This window comes from Somniosus microcephalus, chromosome 6 (genome assembly GCF_052327205.1).
Source record: "Somniosus microcephalus isolate GS21.2 chromosome 6, FLI_Smic_1.0, whole genome shotgun sequence".
In the NCBI taxonomy this organism is placed as follows: domain Eukaryota; kingdom Metazoa; phylum Chordata; class Chondrichthyes; order Squaliformes; family Somniosidae; genus Somniosus; species Somniosus microcephalus.
In genome coordinates, this window is record NC_140992.1 from 275,837,394 (window position 1) to 275,856,478 (window position 19,085).

Below are 19,085 nucleotides of genomic sequence, written 5' to 3' on the forward strand. Positions count from 1 at the left end.
ACTTTTACTTACTTATAAAATGCAAGTCTTACTTTTTAAAGAAACAATAATCTGTGCCCTCCCGGTCGAGTTTCTCCCCACCAACGTGAAACAAGCAATCGAGGGAAGCGAAACTGCAGAATTGCGCATGAGCACTTTCACTTTGCCCAGTGCCTCGCAGTGGGGATTAAAAGCAACAAAACTTGCGCCAGGCGGCCCCCGCCTTTAATCCACGAGGAGGAGGAGGTGGGGGGAAAGGAAAAAACTGAATGAAAGTGGGTGGAAGAGACATTGTTGCCGGGCGGGCGAGCGAGGGATACACTGCGGAAACTGACACATTTGCGGAAACTGACACATTTGCTGTATCCAGTCTCCCCGCGCCGACAATGGGCAGCTGCAGCAAGGGGGAAGTTTATCAGAACTTCCTGGCTTTCTACCAGAAGGACTATGTCTCCGGCAACCTGTCGCCCTGCACCGGGGAAGTGCAGGTCCGGCGGGGCAAGGACTTGCTGGACTCCGCCGCCAGCTCCTGCCAGCGCTTCCAGCTGCTGGATTTCTACCGCCTCGCCCGCGACTTTGTCGCGCCCAGGGGCCGGCAGGAGCCCCGGCAGGAGCTCTTCCGGGCCCTCAGCAAAGCCTTCGAGGTGTTGGAGCTCATCTCCGTCAACCTGTACCTGTGGCCCTGGCGGAAGGAGATCAAGACCATCAAGGTTGGTGTGTTCAAAGTCGGAGGGTGGTGGGGTGGGGGAGGTCTGTCTCTACACGGGATACCAGCTTCCTCTGGTAACTGTGTAGTGACATCGTAAGATCAGGGTAAGATTTCTCTAATGACATCGTAAGATCAGGGTAAGATTTCTCTAATGACATTGTAAGATTAGGACATGTAAGATCAGGGCAAAATTTCTCATGACATCGTAAGATCAGGGTATGATTTCTGTAGTGACATCGTAAGTTCAGGGCACGATTTCTCTAATGACATCGTAAGATCAGGGTAGTTTCTTTAGTGACATCGTAAGATCAGGGTAGTTTCTTTAGTGACATCGTAAGTTCAGGGCACGATTTCTGTTGTGACGTAAGTTCAGGGCAGGATTTCTCTAATGACATCGTAAGATCAGGGTATGATTTCTGTAGTGACCGTAAGATCAGGGTACGATTTCTCTAATGACATCGTAGTTTCTTTAGTGACATCGTAAGATCTGGACACGATTTCTCTAATGACATCGTAAGATCAGGGTAAGATTTCTCTAATGACCGTAAGATCAGGGTACGATTTCTCTAATGACATCGTAAGATCAGGGTAGTTTCTTTAGTGACATCGTAAGTTCAGGGCACGATTTCTGTTGTGACGTAAGTTCAGGGCAGGATTTCTCTAATGACATCGTAAGATCAGGGCAGGATTTCTCTAATGACCGTAAGATCAGGGTACGATTTCTCTAATGACATCGTAGTTTCTTTAGTGACATCGTAAGATCTGGACACGATTTCTCTAATGACATCGTAAGATCAGGGTAAGATTTCTGTAGTGACATCGTAAGATCAGGGTACGATTTCTGTAGTGACCGTAAGATATGGGTTCTTTTTCTGTAGTGACATCGTAAGCACAGATTCTTTAAATAGCAGCTGGAAGGTTTTGCGTTGGGTTTGGTTATCCTTGCTAATATCACACAGCACCTCCCCTGTAACCTCTCCACAAACCGCGCTCAGAGGAAATATACATTTTAAAAAGTTTCAAAATATAACTAAGTATCACCGCAACAAACCTTGTGCTTTGTAACTCCTTATCCTTGCAGGATTCCAAAAGTTTAAATTTAAAAATAGTGCCCCATAACCACTGTGAAAATCTTAGTTTTCACCCCCCCCCCCCCCCCCCCCCAAAAGGCCGGAGCAGCCTCCAGTATCGCACCCCAGGGGCCTTTCCTTACGTGAGAACCAGGCATTGAGGGTGTCCTGGAAATTAAACGTGTGTGTGGCATCACAGTCAAGCATACTGTGTTTTTAAAAAAAATCTTACTCATTCTCAGTATGTGAGGGTCACTGTTTATTGCCCATCCCTGTCTGAGAATCTGGTGGTGGGATTTCTTCTTGAAAGCTGATAACCAGAGGGCACAGATTCAAGGTGATTGGCAAAAGAACCAGAGGCGAGATGAGGAAAAACTTTTTTACGCAACGAGTGGTGGGGATTTCGACTGCGCTGCCTGATAGGGTGATGGAAGCAGATTCAATCGTCCCCTTCAAAAGAGAATTGGATAAATACTTGAAGGAGAAACAATTGCAGGGATCTGGGGAAAGAGCGGGAGAGTGGGATTGACTGGATTGCTCTTCGAAAGAGCCGGCGCAGACTCGATGGGCCGAATGGCCTCCTTCTGCGCTGTACTATTCTGTGATTCCAAGGACAGTTAAGAGTCAACCACGATACGAACGCAAAATACTGCGGATGCTGGAAATCCAAAATAACAACAGAAAACGCTGGAAAAACTCAGCGGGTCAGGGCAGCATCGGTGGAGAGAGAAACCAAGTCAACGTTTCAGGTCGGTGACCCTCCGTCAGAAGAGCCAACCACGTTGGGGTGGGACTGGAGTCACATATAATAGGCCCAGACCGGGTAAGGACGGCAGGCTTCCTTCCCGAAAGTGAACCCGGTGGGTTTTCAGGACAATCCAATTTCTTTTTTAAATCTGGAATTAAAAAGCTGCTGTCAGTGAAAGTGAGCGTGAGGCTGTCGGAATGTGGTACAAACCCATCTGGTTCACTGATGCCCCTTTAGTATTGGAAACCTGCCGTCTTTACCCGGTCTGGGCCTATTATATGTGACTCCAGTCCCACCTCAACGTGGTTGACTCTAAACATAGAAACATAGAAGATAGGAGCAGGAGTAGGCCATTCAGCCCCTCGAGCCTGCTCTGCCATTCAATGCAATCATGGCTGATCATCCAAGCTCAGTACCCGGTCCCTGCTTTCTCCCCATACCCCTTGATCCCTTTAGCCTTAAGAAATATATCCAACTCCTTCTTGAATATATTTAATGTATTGGCCTCAACTGCCTTCTGTGGTAGAGAATTCCACAGGTTCACCACTCTCTGGGTGAAGAAATTCCTCCTCATTTCTGTCCTAAATGGCTTACCCCTTATCCTTAGACTGTGACCCCTGGTTCTGGACTCCCCGACCATCGGGAACATCCTCCCTGCATCTAGTCTGTCCAGTCCTGCCAGAATTTTATAAGTTTCAATGAGATCCCCTCTCATTCTTCTAAACTCCAGCGAGTACAAGCCCAATCGTCCCAATCGCTCCTCATACGTCATTCCTGCCATCCCAGGTATCAGCCTGGTGAATCTTCGCTGAACTCCTTCCATGGCAAGAACATCCTTCCTCAGATAAGGCGACCAAAACTGCACACAATACTCAAGGTGTGGTCTCACCAAGGCCCTGTACAACTGTAGCAAGACATCCTTGTTCCTGTACTCGAACACTCTCGCTACGAAGGCCAACAACAATTCACAGCCCCTCTGAGGTGGCCCGCCGAGCCCCTCCATATGAACAAAACCTGCTACAAACTGCAGCGCTGACGGAGAATTACATCGAATTTACAGCACAGAAACTGGGGGGGGGGAGAGAGTGAGAGGGTCGAGCGATGAGCAAAGGTTAATATAGGTCGATCTGCACAGAACAGAGAGACCTTAGATCAGATAAATACTGGCTCGTGTTTTACAATAAGGCTGGGGAATAGCTGCAGAGATCTCAAATATAAATTAGTAACAAATGAATTTTACTTGGATACCCGTGAGGTTTATCACACAAAGGATAATAAATGTCTGCCAGGCAGGGAGTAGAGACACAGACTTTGTTGGGGGTGGGTCCAGGCACAATCGGAGTCTTTTCTAGCGATCCAGATATCCTGGGGAGTTTCGCACCTCTGCTTTGGTCTTTCTAGCCATCGTCGTCTTCTTTCGTACGGTAGTAGCAAATCAGATGTCAATATCTGAGTCAGATATCCGGGCCAAAGCTTCCGGTGCAACAGCGGGGATATCTTGTAGGCTGCCTGTGAGTTTCCTCTGAGGGCAGTGCTCAATGACGTGCTCCAGGGTCTGATCAGGAGCTCCACAATCGCATGATGGGGATGCTTTAATCTTCCATCTGTGGAGAAGGTGGCAGCATCTGCCATGACCGGTTCTGAGGTGGTTGATGGTTGTCCACTGTTTGAGAGGAAGGTTTGATCCTTCAGGTTGTACTGTGGGGTCCTCTATAAGGAATCCAATCCGTATGTCACAGTTCTTCCAAGCATTTCACCATCAGTCATCAAGGCTGAGAGGAGATCACTGAAGGGCTTCGGCGAGGGTCCAAAATGGCCGTCTAGATTTGAGTGGGGTTGGTGGTAGGTTGTTCAAGTCGGCCTGGATCGGCATGTCTTTGCTGGTGTAGCGGCTGTATTCTCCGGAGACTGCATATTCACGGAGTAGGTGTGGTGGTGTGATGTTTGCAAGCACAGGCAGCCAAGCTGTTGGTGTCGATAAAAGCGTACCGGTGATAATTCTCATCATAGAATTCAGCTGGACAGCAACGGATTTGACAGGCGGACTTGATAGCCATGCCGGAGAGCAGTACTCCGCTGTGGAGTACACCAGGGCGAGTGCTGCCGTACGGAGGGTTTGAGCGTCTGCTCCCCATGTGGATCTGGCGAGTTTCTGGATCAAGTTGACCCTATTCTTTAGTTTCTTCCCAAGGTTCTTTCTAGTGTGGGCTGGCTATGTATTTTGGGCTTCTTGTGGGGAGTGCAATCATTGTTTCAAGATGACGAGATTGAAGATACTGCCTTTACCGTCCTTTCTGCAGTCAGTCACCAGATACTAGAGCGAGAGATGTGAGCATAAGAGAGAGAGGGAACGGCAGTGTGCATGTGGCATGTGTGAGGCACACGAGTGTGTGTGTGTGTGTGTGTGTGTGTGAGACACGCAAGGTTGAGAGGGAGCATGTGTGAGGGATGTGTGTGTGTGAGAGAGCTGGAGCGTGAGTGTGTAGGGTGTGCATGAGAGAGTGAGCATGAATATGTGTGTGTGTGTGCGCGAGAGAGTGAACAATTACTTGTATTTTATATAGCGTCTTTAACATAGTAAAACATAGACGCACTCACCGATAGTCAGGCTGTTAAACAGAAAGCTGCTAGGACAAGCTTTCACCCAGACTCTGAACTTTCAGATGCAGAAGGTTAGCTAGAAGTTATCGTGTTTAAGTCAAGTTTAATGCAACCAAGTGATATGGGGAAGCATAGCGTGTTCATTTTTAAAAATAATTGTGCTAAGTTGAGTCGTACTGCTTGATTTCGATCATAACTGGTGCTCTGTATGTTCACTGTAAACATACAGAGGTCTGACTGTCACGCCCCTGGGTTTCACTATCGTTTAGTTAGATATTGGGTAGTACGGGCACACTCCTGAACATAAGACGCTCAGACCACTTACAAGGTGGCTAGCACCGTTCTATCTAAGAGTATAAATATATGAAGACCCTAACCTTGTATTTGACGCTATGCCATGTGTTAAGACTACTTATGCAATTGACAGATCGACCCAGAATTACAGCAAGTGCCACCGTTAGCTGTTTTTGTATGAATTACGAGCACTTACAGATCAAGAATGTTGCAGGTTCCCTGTGTTGAGTTTCCCGATCTCGGCCAGGACGCCAGTGGAGGTGCAAGAGTTGACCTCGGGTCCATGGGAAAGACCAGCTGGAGCTCTCTTTCCAGACAGTTATCAAGCAACCCCTCCTGAAGGGAAAGGGCAGAAACGGGACCAGTCGAGACCGCCCGCCCCCCCCCCCCCCCCCCAACACAGTCGAATCGTCTGCCGGCACTCACTATACGTGGTCACACGTAAAGAATTGCTGCCTATGCGAGGTACTGGAGGGCATCCAATCCCAGTAGAACGGTACCCCAGCACGTGGCGGCTCCCTGAAGGAAAAGAAAAACATGTTAAAAAAGTCCATATCTCTGATCACTCACACCGAGTCCCGTTCACCCATCACCCCCTGTGCTCGCTGACATACATTGGCTCCCGGGCCAGCAATGCCTTGATTTTAAAATTCTCATCCTTGTTTTCAAATCTCTCCATGGCCCTCGTCCCTCCCTATCTCTGTAACCTCCTCCAGCCCTACAACCCTCCGAGATCTCTGCACTCCTCCAATTCTGGTCTTTTGCACATCCCCGATTCTCATCGCTCCACCATTGATGGCCGTGCCTTCAGCTGCCTGGGCCCCAAACTCTGGAATTCCCTCCCTAAACCTCTCCGCCTCGCTACCTCTCTTTCCTCCTTTTAAGATGCTCCTTAAAACCGACCTCCGTCAGCCCTAGTATCTCATTATGTGGCTCGGTGTCAGTTTTGTCTGCTAACCCTCCCGTGAAACGCCTTGGGATGTTTTACTGCGTTAAAGGTGCTATATAAATGCAAGTTGATGTTGAGTGAAGTATTAGGAGAGCCGACAGACAATTTATTGTGTGAAGAGGCTGCACTCGCCTGTCTTAATGTGTCTTTACCCTGGCAGACAGCCTGGAACTCTCTGTTTACACAATGGAGCCGAGCCTGGTGACAGACCCTGAGATCTGTGATGTTTACAGCAATTCCTGTGGCGCCCATCCAACGACTGACGTACAACCTCGTTTACCCATTCTCGGCATGTGGGCGTCGCTGGCATTTATTGCCCGTCCCTAATTGTCCTTGAGAAGGTGGTGGTGAGCCACCGCCTTCAACCGCTGGTAGCGGTTTTCATACAACTGAGTGGCTCTTAACCCACGAATAATTGCAAGTAATTCCCCTTCCCCCTAAATACGAACTCTGAAAACTTACGATAGCAAAATACTGCGGATGCTGGAAATCCGAAATAACAACAGAAAACGCTGGGAAAACTCAGCAGGCCAGGTAACATCCGTGGAGAGCGAAACAGAGTTAACGTTTCAGGTCGAAACCCTTCGTCAGAACCAGGTTCTGTAGAAGGGTTTCGACCTGAAACGTTAACTCTGTTTCTCTCTCCACGGATGCTGCCTGGCCTGCTGAGTTTTTCCAGTGTTTTCTGTTGTTATTTCTGAAAACTTACCCCCCTGGTTACCTCTTTCCACCAACCCCCCCCCCCCCGCCACCCTAGTTATACAGTGTTCCATCTGCTGAGAGCCATTTCAGAGGCAGTTGAGAGTCAATCACGTTGGTGTGGGACTGGAGTCACATATAGGCCCAGACCGGGTGAGGACGGCAGGATTCCTTCCCTAAAGGACACGAGTGAACCAGTTTACAACAAACCGACAGATTCGCCATCACTTTTGCCGAGACCCGGCTTTTAATTTCCAGATTTTTAAAATCTGAATTGAAATTCTCAGACTGCCCTGGTTGGATTTGAGTTCGTGTTGTCTGGGCCCCTCGCCCGGGTCTCTGGGGGCCCCTCGCCCGGGTCTCTGGGGGCCCCTCGCCCAGGTACTGAAGGAAAAAGATTTGCAGGGCCACGGGGAAAGGACGAGGGAGTGGGTCTAGCTGAAGTGCTCTTGCAGAGAGCCGGCACGGGCTCGACGGGCCGAATGGCCTCCTTCTGTGCTGTAACCATTCTATGATTCTAACTTTCCGAGATATCTGCGCTCCCCTCGAATCTGGCCTCTTGCACAATCCCGATTTTAATCGCTCCACCATTGGCGGCCGTGCCTTCAGCTGCCTGGGCCCTAAGCTCTGGAATTCCCTCCCTAAACCTCTCCGCCTCTCTCCTCCTCCTTTAAGACGCTCCTTAAAACCGACCTCCAAACAAACTTTTGATCACCTGCCCCAATATCTCCTTATGTGGCTCGGTGTCAAATCTTTGTTTGATAATCGCTCCTGTGAAGCGCCTTGGGACGTTTTACTATGTTAAAGGTGCTATATAAATGCAACGTTGTTGTTGTTGTTGTAGCACCCCCCTTTCCACCCCTCCCCATAGTTTAGTGGGAAATTGCTCCACCTAGTGTGGGGCTTGTTCATACAGAACAGGATATACTGAGCAGGAGGATCCCAGCTCCAATCTATTGAGAGTTAGCAGATTGCAGCAGAGGTAATAGTTGAGATGGGCCTCGGGAACCCCAAGCTGGGGAGGGAGGAGGGGGAGGAAATCCAGCCAGGGTTCCCACCGGCTGTTGCAGAGAGCGTGTCGGGCGAGGAACGGTATTGGGTCTCTGTCCTGACGCTCCCCGATGAACAACCAGCCCCCCCACTCCCCATCCAGCTCGTGCATGATCAGGTGCTTCCTGCGGAACACTGACCCTGCGGGCGGTGAGCCTCAATCGAAGAGGGAGGCGAAATCTGGGATAGAAAAAAGGCACCGGCTCATCGAACCAAATGGTAGTGGTGCCAGCCGTGACTCAGTGGGCAGCACTCTCGCCTCTGAGTCACAAGGTCGCAGACAAAATCCAGGCTGACACTCCCAGTGCGGTACTGAGGGAGTGCTGCACTGTCGGAGGGGCGGTGCTGAGGGAGTGCTGCACTGTCGGAGGGGCGGTACTGAGGGAGTGCTGCACTGTCGGAGGGGCGGTACTGAGGGAGCGCTGCACTGTCGGAGGGGCGGTACTGAGGGAGCGCTGCACTGTCGGAGGGGCGGTACAGAGAGAGCACGGCACTGTCGGAGGGGCAGTACTGAGGGAGCGCCGCACTGTCGGAGGTGCCGTCTTTCAGATGAGACGTTAAACCGAGGCCCTGACTGCTCTCTCAGGTGGACGTAAAAGATCCCACGGCCACTATTTCGAAGAAGAGCAGAGGAGTTCTCCTCGGTGTCCTGGGTCGATATTTATCCCTCAACCAACATCACTAAAACAGATTCTCTGGTCATTATCACATTGCTGTGTGTGGGCGCTTGCTGGGTGCAAATTGGCTGCCGCGTTTCCTACATTACAACAGTGACCACACTTCAAAAAGTACTTCATTGGCTGTAAAGCGCTTTGGGACATCCTGAGGTGGTGAAAGGTGCTGGAGAAACACAAGTCTCGCTTTCTTTTCTAAAACGAGCAGCTGAACTGCTTTTGGGGAAAAAATAATTTCTTCCTAATACGGTTGCTAACTCTGGTTAGACGTATTCCAGGAGGTTACGTCACGTGACCGCCCCCCCCCCCCCCGCTATTGGTCACCCAACACGTCCATCCTCGCGGGGCCCCGCGGCCAATCGGAAAGCGAACAGACACTTCGTTACCTGATTGGATGATGCTCAACTTCAGTCAAACAGCCTTTTGCTGCCCCTCCATTGCCAATATTTTTTTATAACTATTAAAAGGTGTTCAAAGAAAATGGGAAAATAACAATATTTTTTACTTTATTACCCCTATGATTTTCCCCCCGGTTGCTGGCCGCAGTGTGCGGGAGATTCACCATCAATTCCTGGAGACTCCAGGGCATTCCTGGAGGGTCGGCGCACCCTTGATCCTGATGAAATGCCAGTGTCGCTCAGTTGGTCCGAGGGCTGTGGGCTTCAGACTCGACTCCAGGACGTGAGCACACAGCCTAGGCTGATCCTTCAGGGAGTGCTGCAGTGTCGGCCTGTGTGCGCACGTCTGCCTGTTCAGGTGGAGGCAAAAGATCCCGCCGCACTGTCTCGAACAAGAGCCGGGGGAGTTCTCCCCGGTGTCCCTGGCCAACCATTCACCCCTCAACCAACCTCGCCAAAACCAGATTAATGGGGCTGCTCATCTCATTGCTGCATGGGGAATCCTGTCGAATGTCTGTGGTATTTCAAAACTAGGGGCCATAAATAATAAGATAGTCGCTAATAAATCCAATAAAGCAGGGAGTGGGACTAACTGGATTGCTCTTCGAACAAGCCGGCACAGACTCGATGGGCCAAAGGGCCTCCTTCTGTGCTGTGCTATTTCTATGCTCTAGCTGTCCGCCGTGGCTCAGTGGGCAGCACTCTCGCCTCTGAGGCCAAAGGTCGTTGTTTCAAGTCCCACTCCAGGAACTTGAGCACAAAAATCTCGGCTGACACTCCCAGTGCAGTGCTGAGGGAGTGCTGCACTGTCGGAGGTGCCGTCTTTCGGATGAGACGTTAAACCGAGGCCCCGTCTGCCCTCTCAGGTGGACGTAAAGGTCCCACGGCCACTATTTCGAAGAAGAGCAGGGGGAGTTTTCCCAGCGTCCTGGCCAATATTTATCCCTCAATCAACATAAAACAGATTCTCTGGTCATTCTCACATTGCTGTTTGTGGGAGCTTGCTGTGTGAAAACTGGCTGCCACATTTCCTACATTGCAACAGTGACTCCACTTCCAAAAAGTACTTCATTGGCTGTAAAGCACTTTGAGATGTCCGGTGGTCATGAAAGGCGCTATAGAAATGCAAGTCTTTCTTCGCACAGCCCGCTTCTACCTCCTTCCCAAGATCCACAAACAGGACTGCCCTGGTAGACCCACCGCTTCAGCCTGTTCTTGCCCCACGGAACTTATCTCTTCCTATCTCGACTCTTATCTTTTCTCCCCTTGCCCAGTCTCTTCCCACCTACATCCGCGACTCTTCGGACGCCCTCCGCCACTTTAACAGTTTCCAGTTTCCTGGCCCCAACCGCTTCCTTTTCACCATGGACGTACAATCCCTCTACACCTCCATCCCCCACCAGGATGGTCTGAGGGCGCTCCGCTTCTTCCTTGAACAGAGGCCCGACCAGTCCCCATCCACCACCACCCTCCTCCGCCTGGCTGAACTTGTTCTCACATTGAACAACTTCTCCTTTAACTCCACTCATTTCCTCCAAATCAAAGGTGTTGCTATGGGTACCCGCATGGGTCCTAGCTATGCCTGCCTTTTCGTGGGATATGTGGAACACTCTTTGTTCCAGTCCTACTCGGGTCCCCTCCCTCACCTCTTTTTTTCAATACATTGATGACTGTATCGGTGCCGTTTCCTGCTCTCGCCCCGAACTAGACAATTTCATTCACTTTGCCTCCAATTTCCACCCTTCCCTCACCTTCACATGGTCCATCTCTAACTCTTCCCTTCCCTTCCTCGACTTCTCCATCTCCATCTCTGGGGATAGGTTATCGACCAATATTCACTACAAGCCCACTGACTCCCACAGCTACCTGGACCACACTTCCTCCCACCCCACCTCCTGTAAGGACTATTCCATTCTCCCAGTTTCTCCGTCTCCGCCACATCTGCTCCGACGATGCCACCTTCCACACCAGTGCTTCCGACATGTCTTCCTTTTTCCTCAACCGAGGATTCCCCTCTACCGTGGTTGACACGGCCCTCGACCGTGTCCATTCTATCTCCCGCACTTCTGCCCTCACCCCTGCCCCTCCCTCCCGGAACCACGATAGGGTTCCCCTTGTCCTCACCTTTCACCCCACCAGCCTTCACATTCAACGGATCATCCTCCGCCATTTCTGCCACCTCCAAAGTGATCCCACCACCAAACGCATCTTCCCCTCCCCTTTCAGCATTCCGTAGGGACCGCTCCCTCCGAGACACCCTAGTCCGCTCCTCTTTCACCCCCAACAGCCCTTTCCCCGTCGTCTGGCACCTTCCCGTGCAAGCGCAGGAGATGTAACACCTGCCCCTATACCTCCCCCCTTCCCACTGTCCAGGGCCCCAAACACCCCTTCCAGGTGAAACAGCGATTTACTTGTACTTCTTGCAATCTAGTATACTGTATTCGCTGCTCACGATGCGGTCTCCTCTACATTGGGGAGACCAAACGCAGATTGGGTGACCGCTTTGCGGAACACCTCCGTTCAGTCCGTAAGGGTGACCCCGAGCTTCCGGTCGCCTGTCATTTTAATTCAGCGCTCCATTCCCACTCGGACCTCACCATTCTTGGCCTCTTGCATTGTTCCACGGAAGCTCAACGTAAACTCGAGGAACAGCACCTCATCTTCCGATTAGGCACTTTGCAGCCTTCCGGACTCAATATCGAGTTCAACAATTTCAGATCATAACCTCGGCCCCTATTACATTTTTACTTATTTTTTTCCACCCCTTTGTTTTGGGTCTTCCCTTCCCCCCCCTCCTTTTTTTTTCTCTCTCCCACATGGCAGCTGTCTCTCTTTCTGCCAGTACACTTCACACCTAATCTGAGCCATCTTTTGTCTCCACTGTCCTATTACCATCTCGTCTGGTTTTGAATACCTCTTAATGTCTCTTTACTTCTTTTGTTCTATCGCAGTCCTGCCTTTCGATCTATTTCATTTCCTTTCCAGTTTTGAAAAAGGGTTTCGACCCAAAACGTTGACTCTAATTTCTCTCCACGGATGTTGCCTGGCCTGCTGAGTTTTTCCAGCATTTTCTGTTGTTATTTCTTTCTTCTTTCTAATGTGGAACTTGCTACCACAGGAAGTGGTTGAGGCGAATAGTATAGATATATTTAAGGGGAAGCTGGATAAACACATGAGGGAGAAAGGAATAGGAGGATAGGGTGAGATGAAGAGGGGTGGGAGGAGCCTCGTGTGGAGCATAAACACTGGCACAGACCAGTTGGACCAGTTTCTGTGCTGTACTTTCTATGTAACTGTATTTGGTTAGGTAACAGCAGTGACGGCACTTTAAGATAATTCATTGTATGGGACGCACTGTGGGACATTCTTGAGAAATGCGTTAAGGTGCTGTACAGAGTTGAGTTTCTCTGTGAAGCCACCGTATTGCCCAGCAGTGGAACAGAATAGCTTCTCCACCCCAGCAAGCCAGTGCCATGGAGAGATTCAGTGCTCGGGGCAGGGGTCCTGATCTCCAGCAGTACACTGGGGGTGGGGGAGGTCTGCTGGGGGGATGGGGTACGGGAGAAGGAAGAGATTAGAATCCAACCCTCCGCCGAAGTCCCTCTTTTAAAAGCTTTTCTGTGGAGCTTGCTGATGTCACAGGATGGCCCAGTCAAGCATCGAGTGGACTCCACCCACACGAACACATAGACGTTAAGATGGGGGAAGTGGGGAAATTTCCCACCTACTCATCACGAGTCACCAACGGGTTTGGTTTCAGGAGGTTACGAGCAGTTCCTGGAACCGAGGAGGCGGGGCGGAGCCCATGGAGGGGAGAAATCGCTACAAGTAATAAGACTTGCATTTCTATAGCGCCTTTCACGACCACAGGACGTCCCAAAGCACTTTACAGCCAATGAAGTACTTTTTTGAAGTGTAGTCACTGTTGTAATGTAGGAAACGTGACAGCCAATTTGTGCACAGCAAGCTCCCACAAACAGCAATGTGATAATGACCGGATCATCTGTTTTTAGTGATGTTGATTTGAGGGGTAAATATTGGCCCCAGGGATAAACAACGGTTCAAAGACCAGGAGATGCTGAAGGCCCTCTCTCCGACTCCCCCTCTTCCCTGTCTAATTCAGGTAATGACACCTCTGACTGTTGGGCTGGAGGAGGTTACAGAGATAGGGAGGAGGCGAGGCCACGGAGGGATTTGAACACAAGGTTGAGAATTTTTAAATCGAGACATTCCCGTACTGGGAGCCAGTGTAGGTCAGCGAGCACAGGGGTGATGGGCAATGTTCCCGTTAATTGTTTTTCGGCCCATTCAAAATAATAATAACAACAACAACAACTTGTATTTATATAGCGCCTTTAACGTAGTAAAATGTCCCAAGGCGCTTCACAGGAGTATTTAAGACACAAAATTTGACACCGAGCCACATAAGGAGAAATTAGGGCAGGTGACCAAAAGCTTGGTCAAAGAGGTAGGTTTTAAGGAGCGTCTTAAAGGAGGAAAGAGAGGCGGAGAGGTTTAGGGAGGGAATTCCAGAGCTTAGGGCCCAGGCAACAGAAGGCACGGCCACCAATGGTGGAGCGATTATAATCAGGGATGCTCAAGAGGGCAGAATTAGAGGAGCGCAGATATCTCGGGGGGGGGGGGTGGGGGGGTTGTGGGGCTGGAGGAGATTACAGAGATAGGGAGGGGGCGAGGCCATGGAGGGATTTGAAAACAAGGATGAGAATTTTGAAATCGAGGTGCTGCTTAACCGGGAACCAATGTAGGTCAGCGAGCACAGGGGAGATGGGCGAACGGGACTTGGTGCGAGTTAGGACACGGGGCAGTCGCATTTGTGGTTTTTCTCATTGAAGAGCCGGCTGCGCGGGTGACGGGTGAACGGGACTTGGTGCGAGTTTGGATCTGGGAAAGGAGTTGGTGCCTTCAGGAGAGATGGGGACAGGTGGGGGAGAAAATTGGAGGGGGGGTCAGAAGGTGGACGGGAAGATGCCGGAGATAATCGTTGCTTGAAAACCTAACGCAATCGTATTTACTCCAGACTTTCACAGGAGCCTTTGTCTACTTCATTCAACCCGTGTTACCGCCTGACGTTCTTCAAGGAATTTTGGAAAAGATGGGATACGCTCGGAAAGGAGCCAGCGAGTACGTGATGTCAAAGCAGGTCAACAAGGAGGAAATTGGTCAACTTGGGTTTGAATTTTTCTTGGCCCGGGCCGAGTGTGAACTGATGCAGGAAGCGCTGGACCAAGCAACGCATGGCGGTTGTCAGGACATTGTCCAGATGAGGTCCACGCTGCCCCTTAAGCAGGCCGACTGCGTGAAATGCCTGAACGCCATGGCAACGGGATCCGGAAGACTCGGAGAAGGGGCCGCCCTGGGAAACGAGGGGAGCTCAAAGTCAGGCCTGCGTTCCGAGTTGCCCAACGCGCCCGCGCCGCTCACCACCGCCCACCACGAAGAAACCCTTGGGCTGCGGGTTGACGCGCTCGAGGATGGAAAGTCTGATGCCACACACGATCCATTGTCTACCTCCGTGAGATTACTACCAGACAGCATCGACCTATACAGCGAATACACCGATATTGCCATCGCCGCCGACCTGACTCGGGAGCTGGTTGAAGTCGAGTCTCCAGCTGGGGAACTGGAGCAGTGCAATTCTCTACTGGTCCTGGACGAGTCGCTGATGCAAAAGGCTCAAGCGGAATCTCTGGTAAAACTGTCCCCAGGGCAAACTGGGCCTCTCTCCTTGAGCCCCTTCTCCAATTCAACGCTCATTGCGACCTCTTCGGATAATAGGAATTTGAAGAATAAAGACAGAGCGGCTTTCGATGCCCTCGACCAGAAATGCCCACTGAAGCATGGTGTGGTCGATGCTGCCAGCCAGAAATATCCAGATGACAAGTGGTCTGGCAAAAGCTATCAGATGTCGGACAGCATCTCCTCGCTAAAATATGGCGGCTTCATGAATGGGAATGCCAACGGTCGGAAGAAGGATTACATCTCCGCCGTGGAGATTGAGCTGAAGAACATAGATACGGAGAAACTGCCCTATCCAGTAGCCGAGACCGCAGGGCCGGTGCTCTTCCACCAGACTGACCACTTCCGAGCCTCGGAGCCCCAATGTGTGGGCTTGAGCCACTCTGAGCCAACAGGAGCTAAACCTCTCCGGCAGACCCAGCCAGCCCGCCAGTTCTCGGCCCGTCGGACCCCCGCCGTCCCCGAGTGCTGCGTGTGCTCCCCGACCGAGCTGCTCGGGGGGAGGCCGCTGTTGGACAACCCCGACCTCGCGGCCAACTCCACGCAGGAGAGCGGGGGCAAGATTGTCCGAGAGCCGCCGCAGTCTTTCTACATCCCACCCAACAGCCTGGAGGGCAAGGCTTCCTCGGCAATATCCTGCGACGTCTGCGGCGCCCCGATCTGTCCAAACTGCAGCTCCGAGCTCACGGCGGGTCAGTGCCAGACAGTATCCAGGGAATGTCTTCAAATCCAGGAGCTGATGCTTGGGGAAAGCACCGACCCATTTCTCTACGTGAGCAAGTTGACGGGCAAGAGCGCCGAGCTCGGTGATGAAAAACCCGTCAGATGTAACCGCTGCAAGGAAGGCCGCTAGAGCCTGGCCCTTGATTGGGGGGGGCGGGGGCGAGGCTTCCTTGGCGGTTGAGCCAAACTGACTGTGAAAATCTCGGGGTCAGCTGATCCCGGCCCGCTTGGTCGCCCTGATGCTACAATTGGCCCCCTGGGGTAGGATGGGGAAATTCGACCAGGGTTCCTGCTCCTGCTCCTTAACAAAGTCGAATGTTCTTTGGTATGTGCGTGCATGTGGCTGTCAGTTGGAGCCCTGTGGAGACATTGCCTGCTGCCTGGTCTTGCACAGGAAGAATGGCCACTTGGTCGAGGCACCAAGGGTGCCTGAGAACCCAGGCAAGAGCCAACGCCTTCAGGAGAGATGGGGAGATATTAACAACAGCGTACTGATCCAAATACTGTATGAAAGCTAATTACCGTTGAATACTTCTGTCAATGCACCCCGCCTTTATGTCCATTTCAGCCAAAGAGGTTCTTTGCCCAATGATTTCTTATGTGAATTTGTGCTCGAGAAAGATGAACCTTTTGTTTTTACTTAATTCTCAGGATGTGGACGTCGCTGGCAAGGCTGGCATTTATTGCCCACCCCTAGTTGCCGCCTTCTCCTGTAGCAGTTTGAATGTCTCACAAGGCCACTTCAAGGGGCAGATAAGAGTCAACCACACTGGTGTGAAACTGGAGTCACCTATAGCCCCAGAATCAGAGAATCAGAGAAATTTACAGCACAGGAGGCCATTCGGCCCATCTTGTCTGTGCCAGCTGAAAAAGAGCTCTCCAGCCTAATCCCACTTTCCAGCTCTCGGTCCGTAGCCCTGTAGGTTACGGCGCTTCGAGTGCGTATCCAAGTACTTTTTAAATGTGATGAGGGTTTCTGCCTCTACCGCCCTTTCAGGCAGTGAGTTCCAGACCCCCACCACCCTCTGGGTGAAAAATGTTCTCCTCGACTCCCCTCTAATCCTTCTACCAATTACTTTAAATCTGTACCCCCTGGTTATTGACCTCTCTGCTAAGGGAAAATAGGTCCTTCCTATCCACTCTATCTAGGCCCCTCATAATTTTATACACTCCCCTCAGCCTCCTCTGTTCCAAAGAAAACAACCCCAGTCTATCCAATCTTTCCTCATAGCTAAAATTCTCCAGTCCTGACAACATCCTCGTACATCTCCTCTGTACCCTCTCTAGTGCAATCAGATCCTTCCTGTAATGTGGTGACCAGAACTGCACGCAGTATTCTAGCTACAGCCTAACTAGTGTTTTATATAGTTCAAGCATAACCCCCCTGCTCTTATATTCTATGCTCGGCTAATAAAGGCAAGTATCCCGTATGTCATAACCACTTTATCTACCTGTCCTGCTACCTTCAGGGATCTGTGAATATGCTCTCCAAGGTCCCTCTGTTCCTCTAAGTTTCTCAGTATCCTCCCATTTATAGTGTATTCCCTTGCCTTATTAGCCCTCCACAAATGCATTACCTCACACTTCTCCGGATTGAATTCCATTTGCCACTCTTCTGCCCACCTGACCAGTCCATTGATCTCTTCCTGCAGTCTACAGCTTTCTTCCTCACAATCAACCACACGGCCAATTTTTGTTTCATCTGCAAATTTCTTAGTCATGTCCCCTGCATTGAAGTCTAAATCATTGATATATACCACAAAAAGCAAGGGACCCAGTACTGAGCCCTGCGGAACCCCACTGGAAACAGCCTTCCAGTCACAAAAACACCCATCGGCCATTACCCTCTGCTTCCTGCCACTGAGACGATTTCTGATCCAACTTGCCACTTTCCATTGAATCCCACAGTCTTTTACTTTTCTGACCAATCTGCCATGTGGGACCTTGTCAAAAGCCTTGCTAAAATCCGTGTAGACTACATCAAACGCACTAACCTCCTCAACCCTCCTTGTTACCTCAGAAAAGTTAGTCAGACACGACCTTCCCTTAACAAATCCATGCTGACTGTCCTTGATTAATCCGTGCCTTTCTAAATGACGATTAATACTGTCCTTCAGAATTTTTTGCTCACCACCGACTGGATAAGGATGACAGGTTTCCTTCCCTGAAGGACATTAGTGAACCAGTTGAGTTTTTACAACAATCCGACAGCTTCATGGTCACTTTTACTGAGACCAGCTTTTTAATTTCTAGATATTTTATATAAAACAATTAAATTTCTCAAACTGCCAGCGTGAGGATTTGAACTTGCGTTCGCTGGATTACAAGCCCAGAACAGAACCACTAGACCAACGGAGGTGGACAGTGGGTCATTCATCACAATAAATTCTCCTTCCTCGACCGGTTTGGCACCCCTGTTTAGTGAATTCGCCCAGCCCAGGAGTAGCTAGGGGGTGGTGGAGGGGCAAGAATAAACATGGGGTTGACAACTGCTGGGCTCATGGAAACAAAGCCAGGCTCCCTCACTAGGCCGGAGTGTGGGTTGGAGCTGAGGCCACGACACTGTAGGGTCAATTCTGTGACCTGCGCTCCCATCTAGCGAGGCGCCTCATGAACTTTCCCCTCTGGTCTTTCCTTATGAAAAGTCACCAATGGCCTCAATTACTAAGGTCGCCATGTCCGAAGACACCTCCGTCCCTACTCAACCCCCACCACAGCTAAAACCCTAACCTGGACTTTTGGTCACCTCCCAACTCAACGTCTCCAGCGAGGCCCTCACTGGCTTCCTCAGCTCCTTCCTACTCAAACTCCAACTCACCCAAAACTCCACTGCCGCATCCTATCCCATACTCTTCCCCATCCCCCTCCCGTCACCTATGGGCACCGCCGGAAATGTTTGTTTTTAATTTTCTTTTCTCTGTACAGGTAGACTACCCTTTATCCGAAAACCAAAACCCTCTAAAAACCGAAGGTTTTTTCGTTCAGCGTAAGTCGTGCGCACGACTTACGCTGAGCAGAGAGTCAGCGTAAGTCGTGCGCACGACCCCCCGCCGACCCCCCCCGCTGACGCCGACCCCCGCCGGCCCCGACCCCCGCGGACCCACCTTCCGAAATCCGAAATTCTCCGAAAACCGAAACATGGCTGGTCCCGAGGTTTTCGGATAAAGGATAGTCTACCTGTATTTTACTGTTTAAATTTTAAAAAGTCATTTTGGATCAGGGGACCCGTCCTTCCTGGAAATATTAGTGCCATTGCCCTTTTAAGGGGAAACAGGGACGGCGTTTGCCTTATGCCCCCCGCCCGGCAATGGTTCGGTTTGGAGGCCCCGAGATTTTACTAGACAATGATACCAAATAATACCTACTGAATCTGGTGTCTATTCCGCACATGTGCAATCGTGACAGGACCTAGCATCATAGAATCGTACAGCACA

The 19,085-nt window shown here is 50.7% G+C and overlaps 1 protein-coding gene across 1 annotated transcript; it reads left to right on the forward strand.

Moving 5' to 3' along the window:
* The first annotated feature begins 166 nt into the window (after positions 1 to 166).
* Positions 167 to 17,927, forward strand: LOC147116729 (uncharacterized). The gene is made up of 2 exons (XM_085991853.1): positions 167 to 689; positions 14,210 to 17,927. Exons 1-2 carry the CDS (start codon positions 249 to 251, stop codon positions 15,779 to 15,781), a joined length of 2,013 nt encoding a protein of 670 aa, XP_085847979.1. The 5' UTR covers positions 167 to 248; the 3' UTR covers positions 15,782 to 17,927.
* The last annotated feature ends 1,158 nt before the right edge of the window (positions 17,928 to 19,085 follow it).